The 18,089-nt window shown below is 47.9% G+C and overlaps 1 protein-coding gene across 1 annotated transcript in view; it reads left to right on the top strand.

The window, feature by feature from the left end:
- Window positions 1–18,089, top strand: part of Klhl29 (kelch like family member 29) — a 248,491-nt gene that overhangs the window by 113,660 nt on the left and 116,742 nt on the right. The window contains exon 3 of the mRNA XM_028779393.1: window positions 1,435–1,764. Coding sequence (XP_028635226.1) covers window positions 1,480–1,764 — 285 coding nt within the window. The 5' untranslated portion in view covers window positions 1,435–1,479. The remainder of the gene's footprint in view (window positions 1–1,434; window positions 1,765–18,089) is intronic.

Here is an 18,089-nt window from a genome sequence, read left to right as displayed (position 1 = left end):
AGAGAGAGAGAGAGAGAGAGAGAGAGAGAGAGAGAGAAAGTCAATATTTTAAATGAATTCTTGGGACATTTTATAAATCTGGATGCAAAATGATGAACTGAACAGGGAACCAACATCCATCCTCAAAGGTACCAGTCATCTCTGCCACAGGTCAGGGCAGGTTCAGCCCAGGCTGCACTTAGTCTGCTCTCTGTACCTTACAGAATGACTCCCAGAGCTGGGCCACCACACAGGCAGAACATGGCTGCAGGTTTCCTGGGCTGGGTACAGGCTCTGGCTCCCAAACACAAGTCCTAGGCAATGAAAACAGATATGCAAAGACCAGAGGAGGCTCAGGTTTTATAGACATCTTAAAAATAAGTGGCCTCTCTAGTAGCCAGCAGCTTCAGAACTGGGCTGGCGGGATGGAAGATGGAGCCTATAACCTAGACAGGAGGTGGCAAACAGAATAGGATCAGACCTCACTAACAAGTTCTTAAGCCACATCCAGGACTGTGGGTGTGAAGTATAGAGCAAGCCCTCACCTACAGCCACTTGTCTCTAGCCTGGCAGTCCCAGGCCCTCTCCCCTCTACTTTTGCCTCTCCCCGCCCTCGACAGCCTTGTGTCTTTCCTGACTGGAGTAACTGGTCCCTACCAGAGTAGGAGCCAGCACTATCAGTGATGCTCAGCAAAATACAGTTCTTGGTGACTCACATGGCCCTTCCCGTACCATGGTGCGTCTAGTCTCCATGACAACCCTGAAAGGCCTTCTGTTCAGATACTCGGGAAGCCGCGTGGGAGATAGAGGGAGTGGAGGCCAGACTACCCAGGTCCCAGAAGTGTAGCTTTGAATCCTAGGGTTGGGGTTTTGATGGAGCACCTGGATCCTGGAAGCTAACATCTTTTGGAGACATAGTGACCTTTTTCACCTGTTAGCTCCCTGCCCTCAGCGAGGATCGCTTGTTCTCTGTGAGTCTCCTTGTCTGTAAATTGGGGACCAAGCATGCATTCCTGCCTCATAGGTACTATATGGAATAAATGAGATTTCAGTTAAGGCTGTGTCCAACTGTGAAGTGAGTGCACATGTGGGTCACATGACCTGTGCTTGAGGAATACATCGTCAGAGGTCTTCTGTCATGGTGGGGGTGGGATGTACACCTCACGTTGCTCAGGGCAGGGAGGCACGGCAGAACTAAAAATTACTGCTTGAGTGTACGTGGGTTCAAATCCTGCTTATCACATTCTGCAGTGTGCTTTTCATCAGCTGAGAAGTGGGGCTGATAAAGCATCAAGGATTCACCAACTTCCTGAAACCCTGTGACTGGAGTATTTGAAAACCCATTACTGAACCCAGAGCAGGGACTGAACATATGCTGCTGCTGGTTCCCACCTCCCTGTGGCCAGGCAGAGCTACTTTTTGCTTAAACCACCCTCCTGTGTTCTGTACTCACAGGTCCGGGCTCTGGTTCCCTGTGAGAAGCTGCCACGGCCCACCGAGATGTCCAGGCACCATAGCCGCTTCGAAAGAGATTACCGCGTAGGCTGGGACCGCCGTGAGTGGAGCGTCAATGGGACCCATGGGGCCACCAGCGTCTGCAGTGTCACCTCCGGTGCTGGTGGTGGCACAGCCAGCAGTCTCAGTGCAAGACCGGGCCTCCTGCCACTCCCTGTGGTACCCTCCCGGCTGCCCACACCCGCCACAGCTCCTGCTCCCTGCACGACTGGCAGCAGTGAAGCCATCACCAGTCTCGTGGCCAGTTCAGCCTCCGCAGTCACCACTAAGGTAAGACCTGCTATCCTTTCTGGGAAGGGGCCAGGCAACAACTCAGAGCCATGGCCTCCATGGAGTGCATTGCAGTTGTTTCTGAAGGTTAAAATGGCCCTTTTTACCAGACAGGCTCTATCTGTAACCAACTTGTAGGAAGCCAAGCAGATGCCAGTGCCACACGTGTGCTGATTAAAAGCTACCACAAGAGTGAAGAAGGGGTATTGTCAAGTTGGCAATACTCATGTCCCTAAATAGGAGAACTAAAAACATATGAGTCCCCCGGCAGGGGGGGGGTCATCAGTGGCTGGAGTTTGCAACCCTACTAGTCACACAGGGTCAAGAACCCATTCCGGCATCATCACCAGGGTGAGTTTTCTCATGTCTACAGTCCCTGCGAGCCTCACAATGAGCCTGTAAGGTCAGTGCACACATGCCTGCCTGATTGCTGAGGGTCCCCAGACATACTAGTTATAGGAGCTGCTATAAGGACCCAGAACTCATTCCAGCAATGACTGCAGGGGTATTAGCTCCCCTAATGAGTCTATTTTTTTTAAGAGACAGTTCCTCAGGAATGAAGGCAGAAGCCAGTCTGTATAAAATGGAATGTAGAAATTAATGTCCCCACGGCTCTTAGCTGGCTTTGGGCTGAACGAAGGGACTCTGAAGCCCCCTCTTGCCTGTTGTACAGAGCCCTTCAGGCAGACTGAGACAGAGAGGGACAGCTGGTGGCCAAGGCAAGAAACACAGTCAACCCTTCATTCCCCTCAGCCAAGCAGAGGCTCTGCAGGCTGCCTTTGCCTCTGCCAGCCATTCAGAGCCACTTCCCAGGAGCCCTCTCAGGGCCTGCATGTGTGCGTGTGTATGCGTGTGTATGTGTGTGCTGCGCGTGTGCGCAGTCTCGCGCTTTTCTTTTCCTGCTTTCATAAAGGTTGCAGGAGAAATTAAAGGTGGGAAGCCCCAGGCTGGCCATTGTGAGGTAGCTGCAGTGGTGGACGATGCTCTCCAGGTGCTCTGTGCCTTTGTCTCTACGATTTTCAAAACTCCCTTTCAGCCCTGCTTCCCATTAATAACAGCACTGCTGGCCGCAGAGCCCGGCAGAGACCCGAGACAATGGAGCTATTGGAGACCAGCTTGCAGCACGCTGACGTCTTGCTGCAGTGTCTTATTGATTTTATTTTCCTGTTATGAAAACACCACCCCACCAAGGCAGGCAAGGAAGTAACACTAGACAGGAACAGAGATGGAGGATTATTCAGGCACACTTCCCAGGCCAGCCAAACACATTCCTGTCCTGGGCATCAGGCCCTGGCCACTCTGAATTGGTGACCTCTATCCAGGACAGCCTACTTGCCAGCCCTTCTGGCCACATCTGGCAGGCAATTGTCAAGGCCAGCTGTTTGCCATCTGGAGAATGGCGGCCTCTGGTGCCAGCAGCCAGGGCTCCAGGTAAGAGAGAAAGAAACTGGACCTGCAGGTCTATTTGATGGCTTTCATCCCTTCAGGATGAATACTTTAGCGCCAGTATTGAGCTGTTTCTGGGGATGTAACCTAGGCTTCTGCCAGGTAAAAGACAGTGTCCATGGCTCTCTGAAGGGATGCCCTGCCTCTCCCCTGGACACATGGCACCTAGTTTGCTCCAAAATAGCTCAGTATTCACTAGCCCTTCTCTCTAGCCAGACCCCAAACCACAGCCACATGAGAGGAAAAAGAACAAGCCGCAGACAGAAAGCCACAGCTGGGACAAGGGCTGAGCCAGGGGCCAACTAGTAGTGGGAGAAAGGACAGAAGTTCAGGCCTGCCAGGAAGATCAGCTCCGTGGCATGCAACAATAGTGAGACTAAGTGCCGTCTCTGCTGTGAGCAACTCAGCCCAGTTTCATACCTGTAGGCTTCACTTGGGGTCTGGTTAGGGTCTGAATTCTTTGGGTCACTAGAAAATGGTGTGCAGAGAAAGGGTCGGACAGTTAGCAGGGTACCTGGTGGTTTCTAGCGAGGGCACTGGTCTTCGATGTAAGCCAGCTATTCTCAACCTGTGGGTCGCGCCTTCCACAGGGGTCACATATCAGACATTCTATATATCAGATATCTATACTGTAATTCATAACAGAAGCAAAATTATAGTTATGAGACAGCAGTGGAAATAATTTTGTGGTTGGGGGTCACCACAACATGAAGGACTGTATTAAAGGGTTGTAGCATTAGGCAAGTTGAGAACCTCTGTGGAAGGCAATGGTGCCTCCTGTTACTCTGGCCTTGCTGCTGCTGGCTCAGATGCCTGTCCTCTAGCCTGTATGTCTACCTCTATGCCTTGATCACATCAGTAGACACCCAAGCCAAACCCAGGTGTCAATCAATGGTTTCCCTGGTCAAAAAACCAGGTCTTCACCAAGCAGCCACTAAAGAGCTGCCTTTTGCCATCGGGGAAAGCATAGGCCAGTATATAAATAAATGTGTGAGCATACAAGCCAGTATCTCTCCTATTGGAGTTCTTGGTGATTCAGTGGAGTAGATAAAATGAGACTTCAAAGACTGTCTAGATTTTAATTCCAATCAACCTCTTGCTGAGTGATGCTGGACAAATTGTCTGGCCCCTCTAGACCTCCATTCTAGGATTAGTGCCTGATTACCAGACTCACCACGAGGACCTTATGTGTAGAATTCCATGAAAAGTGCTCGGAATAGAACAGGTGCTGGCTGGTGGTTCAACATCTAGACCATGAGGTCGCCCCTTCACCTCTGCCATCAGGCACTGAGCCTGGAAGGACAAGGCCGCCCTACTGTGAGGAGAGGTATTTACTTCACTATCACCCAGAAAAAAAGGCAGTGGAGGGATGTCTTCAGATGAACCACAAAAGCTGGAGCCCTGAGCAGGTGGGGAAGGAAATTCTTTGAGTGTTTGGGATTTTAAGTGACCCGGAAGTAAGACTGGAGCAGGGAGGGGAGAAGAAAGCGAAGAGGCTATGGAAGAGGGCAGCTTCTTAATCCCAACCTGAAACTGAATCAGCATAACTGGCAAACAGGTAACCAAGGTAGAGGATGTGAAAGCCTTTTATCAGCCCAGCCAGAGGGCTCTTTCTTCAAAGGAAATATAGACCCCACCATCCCAGAAGGCAAGGGAAAGGGGGAGCACCGATACAATCAGAACGGGACTGAATTCCTGCTGCCCCAAGTATGTGTGGGCTGCTGGAAGTCACTGACCTGACTCTGGGTGTAGAGTACCAGAGCCACTACTCAGGGGCCAGGACCACCCCTAGGAACCCAAGCATGCTGACTCAGAGACAAGGGACAGCTCTCAGGCCTTTGGGAACATCCTTTTTTTTGTCAGACAAGAAGCAGGTTGAATATTCCAAGCTCTGGTACTCAGGGCACCCTGACACTCTCTATGCCACAGGTCCAGTGCTAGGGTGTGCCTCTGCTCAGCCAGGACTGAGGCTCTGGGCTCTTGTATGGAAAGACATTTATGCTCCCAGAGACTGGGTAGCAAGATGATGACAATTCTTTCTGTCGTGGCTACCTTCAGGCCTGATTTGACTTTTCTGTGTCTTCAGTTGCCCATGGCCTAAAGAATCCCTGCATATTTTGATGAAAGGCCAGTTGGGTAAGCATGGACTCCTGGGCTACTGAAATACCAGGAAGGTCTAGCAGGCTATGCCTTCCCTCTCCCCAACATATAGGCACTGCTCTCTAACTTTCAGGGCATGAGTCGCCAGAGCCGAAGGGAAGTTTCTTGGAGACGACCTGCCCTATTTTTGCATCTAAGACTAGTAAAGCTCAGAGAAAATACAATGTTACCAATTTCCCAGACTGAACCAGCCTGGGCCAGCTCTCTCCACCCCAGGCTGCATAGCAGCATCCATTCACCATGGAAACCTTGATTGCAAGAGAATGACAACAGCTTTGCCATCGCCAGTCCACCTAGTGACCATCAATTCTGAATCTCAGGCTAGAAAATGGGCACGTTTGCTTCTCATGTCATAGCAGGGGAGAATGTTAAGTCAAAGATTACGTCACCTCTCTCTGCACAGCTGGCAAGAGCCTCTGGATCAGACAGGCTGGAATTGAATCCTGCCATTAGTAAGTGAGGCTTCAGTTTCTGTGTCTACAAAATGAAAATGATAATAGTATCTTTTAACACAAGGGTTATGTAAATTAATATGCGTAGCAAACTCTAGAAGGATATGTGTCACTGAGTAAGCATTCAATCAAAGTTCGAATTAGGGCTGGGAAGACAGTTCAGTTGGTAAAATGCCTACTGTGGACCTGAGCTTCCCTGGCACCCACATGAAAAATCCAGGCACACAGCATGTGCCTGTGACCCCGGTGTTAGGTGGGCAAGAACAGGTAGATCCCTGGGGCTTACTGTCCAGCCTGTCCAGCCAAATGAACGAGCTGTAGGTTCAGTGAGGAAATCCATCTCAACAAAACAAGGTGAAGAATGATGGAGGAAGACACCTCATGTCAAAGTATGACCTTTTTATATCTGCACAGACACGTAACATGTATATACCACCCCACACACATATATAGGCAACTAGCAAGTGGGTCTGAAAAGCTCCTCATCTGGTGGTTGTCGCTTGGAGATTGAAGAGCTGTCCTGTCCCCCTCTGATGTGGCAGGAGGTGAAACTGAGAAGCTGGGCCAGAACCACATTCCTACACCCCCCCCCCAATGTCCCCACCCTCTTCACCCCCACTATCTGGGCACTAGGGGAGGGCACTGTCGAAGAGGAAGCATGGCTCCATGCCAGGCCTGTTTGTGCGAATGGAAAGGAGGCACCAATCCCCTGCAGTTGCTGCTGCATGAAATTTAAATTATTCTCAGCAAACCTGCCTGACAGGAAAGGGACGGCTTCATAAAATGCAATTCTGTTACTGAAAGAATAAACTGGAGAATCCTCACAGATGCCTGAAAAATAAATGTATGAGAGGCCTCTTTTTCCTTGTGGTCAGGGGCATTCAGGCTGAGACATTCCCATCACCCCTTGGAGCTCAGCCTTTGAACATAAATCTGGCTAAGAAACAACAAAGTAGCCTGTGTTGGAAGCCTGAGGAACCCTTAGAGGGGCTGGGAAATCAGTGTTCAGAGTACCAAGCACCTGGGGCTTGGCATTTATGAGCACTGGAGGCTGTTGGGCTTGGAAACTACTCATAAAGGATGTGTCTGCCCAGGGGTACACATCAGCTTCCCAGGGAATGCTTCTCTTGGGGGGTATGACCTGGGGTCCCCGTGGATATCATGGAAGCAACCATCAAGCCTAATTCACAGCCCCTGCTATCTTGCGGTTCTAGGATCCGGGAATGATGGTGGAAAAGCCTTTTCAGGTCTCCTGTCCGTCCCTTGTATTCATGTTAGACATCAAGGCTACAGAGCAGTGTGCTTGGGAGAGTGATTCCAACCCTTTTCATAGCGCAGCTCCCGACTGTGGGTGATTTTCAGCCCCAAGGCCGTGGCTTGATCCACCAAGTAGTCTTGATTTCCCTCATGATAAATTATCAGGTCAGATAAAACACTGTGAGACAGCTTGCGCATGTTAGTACTGTGCTTTCTGCCTGAACCTTAAGTCACGTTTACGCTGTGGATTGTAGCTTCATCGACTTAAAACCCATCTGTCAGTCACAAAGGTATGTACAGAAATGAGAAATGTCACCTCTCCAAAACACCCATTTCAAGGCTGCCTTTTGGAGAGGGCAAACCTGAGTGGTTTGAACTTCAGTTTTTGACTAAAGAAGAAGATGTCGTGTTTTACCACATTTCTAAGAGATAAACTGTAATTCAGGACAAAAGGCAGTGAGGAATTTACAAAGCAGAGGCACAATGGACAGGAGTCTGCCGGGCGTACAAGTTAGTTTTGCTGCATAACAATGACCTTTAGACTGTGTGGCTTGATCTCCTGACAACTTTGAGGGTTTAGTCACAGCTGGCTCAGCTGGGTTCCAGTGATAAAGTTGTCCTACCTCCACATCTACGGCTAGTGGCTGGTCAGGCCAGGGACCTGGTTCTCCATGACTTCCATCTGTCTGGCTCAGCCTCATTCACAGGGTGGTTTGGGGTTTCAAAAGCATCAAGAAGGCAAGGCTAATGTGAAGGTGCTATTCTAGCCTTGGCTTGGAGCTAAAACCCCATTAGTCAAAGCCAGAGTCCAGGAAAGAGGGAGAGATACTACAGAATCATGTTGCTGTTTTGAGAAGCAGGCATCATGAATGACTAGACTTGTGATCACTTTCATGGTGTAACCGAGGTCCCCAGCACATCTTTTTGTTAACATAATGTTTTTATTGATTCTTTGGGAATTTCACATCATACACCCTGATCACACTCACTTCCAAATCCTTCCATGTCCACCCTACTACATATGTGACAAACCCCTCCTCCAAAATTAAAAATAAAAGAAATCCAATTTGTGTTATCTATATACTTACTGAAGTATGGTCAAACTCTCAGTGACTTCCCTCTTTATTAGAGCTGAGTCCTTCCCCTCCTGCACCCCCACCAGACGCCCTCAGTGTGAGAGCTATGCACTTCGATAGCTTCCTGTTTAGGCTGTTATTTTGTGGAGGGGAGGGTTGTCACAGAAGACTTCCATGTCTCTCTCAACTGCCCAGAACATTTATTTAGGTATGGTTATCTGCCCTCTAGCTTTTGTGCCCCAGTCAGAGAGCTAGAACCTACTTAATACTCCTACCACCTAGCCTAAGATAGAGTACCAAGCACCCTCAGGGCTTAGACATTCCAATGTTACATCCCGTCTACACAGGACACTGCTGAAGAAGTTTCAGACACACAGAAAGGACTAGGCTACTGGGAAACAGGCTGGCCCCTTGGTTCCTAAGGTACAGACCTTGAAGGAGCATTTACCACAAGAGCCCACAGCTGGGCCAAGATTTTGCCCCTTATTCTGAAGGCCCTATTTGACAAAGTCACGGGAATACTTTTGTCCCCAGGACATAGACCATTTTGGGGGAGGGGGGTGATATTATTACTATTTTTGTTGGTTGGTTTCTTTATTTTTGTTTGTTTGTTTGTTTGTTTGCTTGCTTGCTTGCTTGTTGAGATAGGGTCTCATTCTGAAACCCAGGCCAGCCTGAGTCTCACTGCAGGGTTCAGTCTGGCCTCCAAGTCATGGCAGTTTGCTTGCCTCGGCCACCCAAGAGCTAAGAATTAACAGGCATGTACCTCCATTCCTAGCCTGCTGATTTTAAATTAAAATAAAAACCACCCAAAGGAGATGCCCTTCACGGGCTTGTCCCCCTGAAAACTCACAGAGGGAAACATTCTTTCAGGGAGATTTTGAAAGGAGACTGAAGTCAGGAAAGCGAGCTCGCAACGTGACACAAATGTTCAGCAGCCACAGATTCAGACAGCCTGATACCACTCTCCCCTGATAGAGTAGATCTGATACATTCCTTCCCACCCCGCCCCCCTCCCCCCATCAGGGCCCCTTCTTCCAGTAGGATTTTGGGAACAGCATCCTTCAAGATCCACAGGTTGATTTCTTATTCAGCACTCATGCTTTTCTGTTTCATTTAATTACGTTGCAATTAAACATTTTTTTTCCTCACTGTACAAGGCCAGCATTCTAGCTACCTTACAGGTCAAATGGGCTTTGGAGAACTAACCTGGAAGTCTCATCACCATTTGTCACCTTGGGTTTTTTTCATAGGGAAACTATGTTGCAAAATCTAAACAGCCAAAGCACAAATGAACTTTCAGAGCCCAGCCCATTTGTTACACGGAGCTGTCTGCAGGGACAAAAATAACCCAGGGACAAAAATACCAAGATGGCTTCTGATACTTAGATGTCATTTCTTCTTACCGGCCCCACAGAGTCCTCCCCATTTCAGTGAGGGAAACATGGTGTGTTGACTTGTGTTGTAACTTCCCCTTTCTGGAATCCATGGGTCAAAACTTCATTTTCCTCTCGTAAATACGGAGCCTTAAGAACTGGGCGAGGCATGTGGGCAGGACATCAGGATGTACCACACACCCCTCCTCTGCTTCCTAGAGAAAGTAGTTGGAGAGAGACTATATAGCCCTCGGCACCATGAGGAGGAGACTATGTAGCTGGGGCTGAAGTTACATGCATATGTGGGAGGCAGAAACCAGACTGTCCCTGAGTCCCGACTCAAAAATGCAATCGCTGGCTACTGCCCACCTCTGGGAAACTGCTCCTACTGGCCACCCACATCTGCTCCTGAGGCTCCAAGTGTCTTGAGTTACTCAAACACCTTGTCCCCTGACTCGTGTCCTCTTTGGTTCTGGGGTTGTGTGGTGGGCAGAGCACAGGGTAGATGTGTTTCCCATTGTCTGTGCAAGGTAGGCCAGTGCCTCCCATGCTCGAGGTGAACATTTTGGACAAGAGGATGTAACCAGAGTTCCCAGGGTATCTATCTAGCCCTGGGCCACAGCACTGACTTCTATATAGTTATCTGTGTCTAGAAGAGCTTCGGGCTTGAGGTTCGCCTGACTAAGGACCAGACCGGCACAGAGCATAATCTCAGTTCTTGACCTACTACTTAAAGAATCCTAGGTTCAGGTCAGAAGCGGCCCTCTGGCAAGTAGAAGAGATAGGACTTGGGGGTGATATGGTAGCAGGCTCAGGGTGAGCAGAGCTAGAAACAATTCTAGGCCTGAAAAGACATGGTCCTTGTCTGTGGCAGATGTTGCTAGTCACCTGCCTGTTATCTATCCTCTCCTTCTACTTTCCTGATGGAACTCCTTCTGGCTCAGCTTCTAATGCCTAGGTCTCAGATCAACAAATTCTAGCCCCAGCTGGGATAACAGTGACTCCAAGGTAGGTATGTGATCCCATTGTTGCTGCCCATTATTGAGTTCTGAAAGAGTCATGTGACCCAATTCTGGCCAATAGATCCTGAGGGATTCTGGGAGAGCTTTTCTTGCCTCTAAGGAAGAGTCTCAAGAAAAATAAAAATTAACTCCTGCCTCTGGATCATGTCGCTTCTGGATGTGATATCTTGGCTTGCTGTAGCCATTATTACCATGAGCCTGAGGATGGAGCCAACACACAGGAAGGGAAAATGGCAGGAGCATTCCAAACCTGACACTAGAGCCATGGTGCCGTGCAGCACGCCTCAGGGATTCTTGTATGCACAGGCTAAGAAATGAATAGATGGAAACCACCTCTGTTGTAGCGGCATGCGTAACTCATAAGGAACAGTTAGCAGTTTCATCTCCCAGACCTCACCTGGCTCCTGGGTCCCTAAGACAGCTGCAGCAACCACTGTGAGCACTCTCTCCCTATTATCCACCCACAAGTTCTTACTGCTACATGCAGGAAGTTTACTCCCAGATGCTTCCCACAGTGTCAATGGCTATGCCATGGTTTTGCTGTTCTCTTAACACACACACGCACATGCACACGCACACACACGCACACACACACACCAGACTACAATTCTACAATTCCTTGGCCCTATACAGATCTCTCATACCCCAGGGACTTTGCATTTGCCAGCCCTTCTTCCTAGAACCATAATCCATTCACTTGTCTGCCCAGATTTCTTATTCTTTCTACAATTGGCAACCTAAGTATGACCATATCAGTGGTGGAAAAATTTGCTAGTGTTTCTCTCATTCCCTTAACGGTGTTGCTATGGTACTATTAGAATAGCTATATAATGCATGTCCTCTGTCTTTTTACCAAGCAAAAGCTCCAGGTGAAACTCGGCATGTAGAGGGTCTCAGTCCCTGCTTGAGAACAGGATGAATGAATTTCTACATGCATTTATTCACTCATATGCCTCTACTCTTCGATGAGGGAGGATGATATTTTTTTACATCATCTTTACCCATCTGTTAATCAAAGGACTGTGGTGGAACAGCCATCTTCCAAACAGTGAGTAGTTTCTGGGGATGCTCGTGATGAGGATAAAGAGGGCAGACCCACTTGGTGAGCTGCTTGTCTCAGGGTGTGTACCTGCATTCAGATGATGAGGTGATGTTAGCAGTATGGATTTTATACCACCGAAGCATCTCTCTTTTTTTAGGTTCTCCATTTCTCCCATAGCACATAGGATCCTGGCATTATAACCTTTTCCCTTAAACATTTACATTTTTTTTTTCTGATGGTTTCCTACTTGTTCACAGATCACTGCAGCTTTGTAAATCTCTTTCTATTTGTAGTGTGTGTGTGCACTCGTGTGTATGTGTGTGCCTATACATACCACCGTACATGTATAGAGATCATAGGGCAATTTTGGGTGTCAGTCCTTACCTTCTACCTTAAGCCATGGTAGCCTGTTGTTCTCAGGGGCATAGACCAGACTAGCTGTGCTGTGAGCTTCCAGGGACTGTGCTATCTCACCACGGGAATACTAACATTATAGATGTATTGTCATCTTGTCTCGCTTTACATGTGTCCTGGGGATCCCAAACACAGGCCTTCATTTCTGTGTGGGAAGCTCTCTACCTACCGGGTCATCCCCACCCTTGATGCATCTTTGCACATGTACCAGTCTTGTTAAGGTCCTCATGCAATGGTTGCCTTGTTCCAAGAACTTTTCCAACACCCTCCCCTTTAGTCCCCACTCTAACCCTCAACATTGTCATTGCCTTTACTTGAAAGAGGAAACAAACTATGTTTCTTGCCCACAATCACTCAAGAGAACAAACACATCCCCGGGCAGTCCCTCTCAGTGGCTGAGACCAAGCCCAGTGCATAACACAGGGAACTATGGCAAGAGCAGCTAAAGGAGTAAATGCTCGATGACAATCTTCCTGCAGGACTGAGGGCATCATCTAAAAGCTCAGCTCCAAGCTCATCACAGCAGGTCTGCTTCACAGTGGTCTGAAGCAAGGCTACATGTGGGAAGAGCAAAATGTGGCTAATGTGGATGAGATTCTGTGGTCAGCCCCATAACTATACTCCTGGATGCCAGCTACAGTTCTCTGAAGAGACCTTGCCTGATCAGGCTACACTTTTTCCTTATACACAACTCACATGCAGCAGCCTAGACACTGATCAGGTACCAGATGCCTTATGAAGTGTGTTGGGGGTGGGGGGGGGAGCGAAGGAGAGAGAAAGAGAGAGAAAGAAAGAGAATGTGTGAGTGTGTGTCTATGTGTCTGTGTCAGTATATATTTTGCTCCAAGATGTTACCTTGGCTGGCCAGATGTTATACGTCTGGGCTTCAGTAGCTTGGTTTCACCATGAGTTGGTAGCTTGAAATATAGGGAAGCACTCCTGAGGAGTGGGCTTGAAGATGGCCTAGCCTGGGGGAGCTTCCTGGGCAACTGTCAGATAGGATGTCCTCCATGAGGAAGCTCCCTGACTCAGCAGGTGATAGTCCAGAGGAGAAAATATCTCAGCTCCCCCATTTGCTCTTCCCCAACCATAGCCCCCAAGAGGTGCTTGGCTCGCATTCACAGTGGCACAGTAGGGAAACCAGGCCATGAATCAGGAGTGTTTGCAAGAATGCCGGAGTCATCAAGGACTAAAGAACTGTGTTCAGGGTCAGTATCTCCAGCACTGCCAAGGGCCTCAGCTGTACTGTGTGTGGGGGTGGCTACAACCTCACCATCTTCCAGAGGCTCCCTGGCAGTGAGCATATGGACCCCAAGCTCTTCCAAACCATCTTAGGAACTAATTAAGAGTGTCACCCAAGCAGCCAAGTCCCAAAATTGCCCGCATGTTTGTTCCATTGTCATCTTCTCTGTCACGGGTGTTTGAGTGCTTGCTATGAGCTAGCCACGGTTCTCAGAGAGTTTGCCTTTTGTTGCTGTGTCCTCACAACTATATGAGGTCAGTACCATAATTGTTCTTATATAATCTCTGGGACATCACTTAATATCCAGGGTTACATGGTCAGCAAGGGGACACCTAAGATTTCCATATCTGAGTCCTGCATTTGAGGTTGAGATATAAGAACTGCTCTGCTTAGGGTAGAATCTTGCTGTCCTGATGATGAGAAGAGGGAATGGAGGAGGGAAGAGACAATATCCAGGTACTAGAATCTTGCCTTCTACACAGCATGCATATCTCCACACCCAGCCAGGAATACCTAACCTGACAAAGGAACCAACTTCCTGCCCCATCATCACCTCCTCCATCAGAAATAAGCTGAAGGGTGTGCTTTTCATTCCCTCAAAATATTAGGCTGAGGAAATTATATTGGGCAAAATATATTGCACCCGTAATTCATATTAATGGGAATTCAATAGTGGCAACTTGTCATCTGCTAAGATTAGGGGAGAATGTTGAGAATATTGTATTATAGAGGCATTAAAGCACATTGTGATTAGACTTCATTACGGCGCATCGTGTTCCTTGTAAATAATTGAGGAAGTTAACCGGTGTTCGAAATTCGGGATGATCCATTTTTGAGACCCCAGCAGTTTCCCCCACCAGGCTGACAAAGTCTGTTGATCTGACAGTCCTGCAGGGAAGATGTGCACCTGGCAGGTCTGCAGGCTCTGCAAAATGAGCGTTTTGCTTCCTCCCAGCAGAAATTAGTAACTGCCACATCCAACACTAGACTATGTGTTTCTCTTGCCAAATCTTCCCAAGTCCAGATATCCCATGTCCCTTGTCTCCCATCCTAGAACAACATTACTTTCACGGCTGGCATCCAGGTGGGCTCTGGGAGCGTCACAGAGTTAGCAGCTGCCTCTCCACTGCATGCCCACCTCTGGGCTCCTGAGTTACAAAGACTTGAGATCCAACAAACCCACAAGCAGGCTATCAATCATATACCAGCAGCTTCTTCATCCCTGGTGGATGGACTCTGGCTGGCCAACACCCTCTCGGGGTGTTGCTCTCCATCCCTGCTATCCCAGCCTGCTAAACCACTGTTGTCTGTGTCTGTGTGCTATGATCCCACAGGCTCTGACTGAAAGGTGGCCTGGAGTTTTTTAGGATGCTCCACTGGGATCCTCAGGTTTAGCTTGGGCTCCATAAAAGATACCACATGACTCCATAAAAGATATGCCTAGCTCCCTGGATGGAGCCAGATTCTATCATTTATTATCTGCTCCAAGAACTTGGCTTGGAGCAGAAGTGTCCCATGGACAACCTGAGTGGAGATTAGGAGATGGAGTCACGGGTATGTGCCCATCACAGTCTTTGGTTTTGACTGTTCAGAATATACTCTATGATTGACATCCTCATCCAGGGACTCCAAGAGATCCTGGATCTACTCTGAAACAGCAGGGCACTGGTAAATGTCACATTTCCACCCTGTCATGTTGGTTGTTCCACAATTTCTCGTTTGACTTCTGTCTGATGATGTGTCTGAGGGCTACAAAAGAAACAATAAAAGGAAGAGCAGGCAGAGGAGGAGGAGGAGGAGGAGGAGGCAGAACAGGAAAGGAAGCTGATATCTGGAAGGCAGTCAGGTCCAACAAGTTATCTGTACACACAGTGTGAAAGGATCAGTTGGTTAGCCCACCACATCAGCCAGTCCCGGTGGGGATACCAATTGCAAGCCAGTTGTAAACGTAATTAGCACACCTCTGTCTACATAGTGATGGGTTAGCAGCCCTGACCAAACAGATGACCCAAGTTTGAATCCTCATTCTGTGTCCTCGATGTGTGACTTTAGCCTGTTAATTTCCTCTCTCAGCTCCTCGGTTTCCTCTCCTCTATAAAATGAGACCACGGTCCCATCAATCCCGTTGAGTTGCAGGGGTTCTTACATAATTTAAAGCTGTGACAATGGTGTCTAAGATGCACTCTCTACTCCGGTATTTTGACCATGGCCTGCTTTGTGCGACCTTCTCCTCTCTACTCATCTGTCTCTTCTCAGAATGTAGGTCCTTGAGACAAAAGACCTTGTCTTACTAGGTTTTTTGAATTGCTCATACCTCACACTTGCCTGTTATGTGCCCAGTAAATATGTGTTGAATGATCACGTTGAATTGTAGGTAGAAGGTGTAGTCATGGAAATCCATTAGACTCACACACACGCACACACACACAAAAATAGCTATGCACTTCTGAAATCCTATTCAGCCTTTCCTCAGTGGTGGTCTCATTTCTGAGCAGCTCCATGGCTGCCTCTTGTTCTCCCTGTGACATCATGGTGGTGGCAGCCAATTTTCTACAGACAAGTCAAATCCATACTAAAATGCACATACCACCTCCCTGACTAAAGGAATCCCAATCTAAAGCATTTTTTTGAAGCAGCTGCTATGCTCCCATGAAATGAGATATCACCCACTCTCTCCCTACATCTCAAATCCAGAACCTGTGTCCTCAGTAATCCTGAGTTCCGACCCGTCTTCTGTGTTAGTGGTTGTGATTATAGTAGTGTGTTCTTCTTTTCTTCTATCTTGTTATGTAAAAGCATTTACCAAGACAGGTACTATGAGGAGAACTTTACACATTTTTATCTGAGATCTTACAACAATCCATGTGGTAAGTGCCCTCATTAACACTGGAAAACCAAGCCTCAGAAAGCCTGGGTGTCTGTTCAGTGTTGTAGCTTATAAGACATGGGACATGAGGTTTGAACTCAGAATAAGTCTCTCAGATCCCATGATTCTAGTTTTAAATTATTTTCCCTGAATCCCATCCAAGATAAAATGCCCAGAGTCCAGCTCTGTGTCTCACCCTACACCTAAGGTTTCCCACTATGTGCCTGGCTCAGGGACCAGGCCTGCTACCCACCTGGCTATGTAATCTGGAAGGCATCTCACCTTGACTCCTCCCCCTCCCTCTCCATCCTCACTACTGCCCATCCACTATGAAAGGACAACCTTCCACTATTTCAACAGTCTTTCGTCCATCCAGTTTTTCCTCCTGCTGCATAACTCAGGTCCCCAGTGCATCTCACCAGAGGGACAGAGAGAGTCTCCCAGCTTCCTATCTTTCATCAATCTTCTTTATATCCCAATTATTATATTTGTGCTAACATCCCCAAGCCTTGTCTCTCACCTCTGCACAGGTGCATGCACATACACACACACACACACAGAGTCCCAGCTGGGTATCAGTTGTATACATCAGTTCTTGGTACAGGTGAGCTGTAATGTGTCCAACAGACAAGTGTGAGGCATAGCATATGCCAAGAAGAACATAGGCCATTAGGTCAGGCAGCCTGGGGTTCCTGCCATTGGTTAGGTGTTTCACCACCCTGTGGCTTTATCTTGCTCATCTCAAAACTGAGAACAGCAAAACACTACCTCTCAGGAAGTTCAGGTATATTCAAGAAATGCCAAGCAAAAAGTAGTGCTGGTAGTGAGATATATATATATTTGATATCAACCAACCTTCATATTTACATCACTTAACGGGTTCTCATAACTGACCTGTTTGCTGTTTGCGTGGGGCTTGTATGACATTATCTTTAATACTAGAGAATGACTTCATTTGTAACAAGGAAACACTTCACACAGTGGGGATACACATACACAACTACGGTGCCGTTCCTTAGAGCCAGCGTTCACCAGTGGCCTCACCCAGGAACGATTCTGCCTCTTCTGCCTCCTCCAGCCTTCCCACTCCAGGAGTTTGTTATCCAAGCAGACCACAAAATGAGGAAGAAAAATCTTTTTAGACTGGAAAAATAGGGCTGCTGCTGTTTTATGGTGGGGTGGTTTATGGTTTTCAAACATTTTAATTAGTTTCATTTTTTAATATAAATGCACCCTGATGTTTTGTGCAGGAAGGGCACCATTCTTAAAGTCTCCGAAATAAAGTAGGAAAGTGATGGATTGGCTATTAAAGCGTCACACTCAGATGTGTTATTATTATTATTGTTATTTAACATTTCTAAGCTCCAGCACTGTGCTAAGAGTAGGTGAGAGGGCCCAAGGTTTTTACAGTTCAGGGATCGGAGTGGAAGGTTTGGTGGGCTAGCAATAGCTCTGTCAGCTGCCTGGGTTGTTTCCCAATATGGGAACCTTCTCAGAATGCCAGATGCCAATGGAGGGAGGTCTACACTCATGTTACATCTGTCTCCACCTCACCTGTGAGTTTGCTGAGGTTTTCTCAGTGCCCAATCTCACTCAGATGTAGAACCGAGCTGTATCTTAGGATGGACCCCTTCCAAAGATTTGACTCTTTCTTCTCTCTAGTATTTGAATGAATGACAAAGCAGAGTGTGGGAACTCTCCGTATAGTAAATGGCCACATTGTAGTATTATCCCCTCAAGTTTCATCCACCTAGGTTCTGTTAGCCGTGACCTTAGTGCATCTACTCTGCTTACCTGGCTCAGTGGTCAGGCCCATCTTCCTCTTAGCTTTGAAAGCCAGAAGGACTCTCCCTCCCCTCTCCCCCCTCACCCCCCCCCGGCGGGCCCGTCCCTTACCAAGGGGGGGATTTCAGTTATTTCTGCTAGAGCTGGGGTATGGTCTAATGGAAGGATAGGCTTTCTAAAAAAAAT

The sequence above is a fragment of the Grammomys surdaster genome, unplaced genomic scaffold (genome assembly GCF_004785775.1).
Source record: "Grammomys surdaster isolate TR1022 unplaced genomic scaffold, NIH_TR_1.0 351, whole genome shotgun sequence".
Lineage (NCBI taxonomy): Eukaryota > Metazoa > Chordata > Mammalia > Rodentia > Muridae > Grammomys > Grammomys surdaster.
The sequence above is the reverse complement of the archived record's forward strand: the minus strand, read 5'-3'. Positions and strand labels throughout refer to the sequence as shown.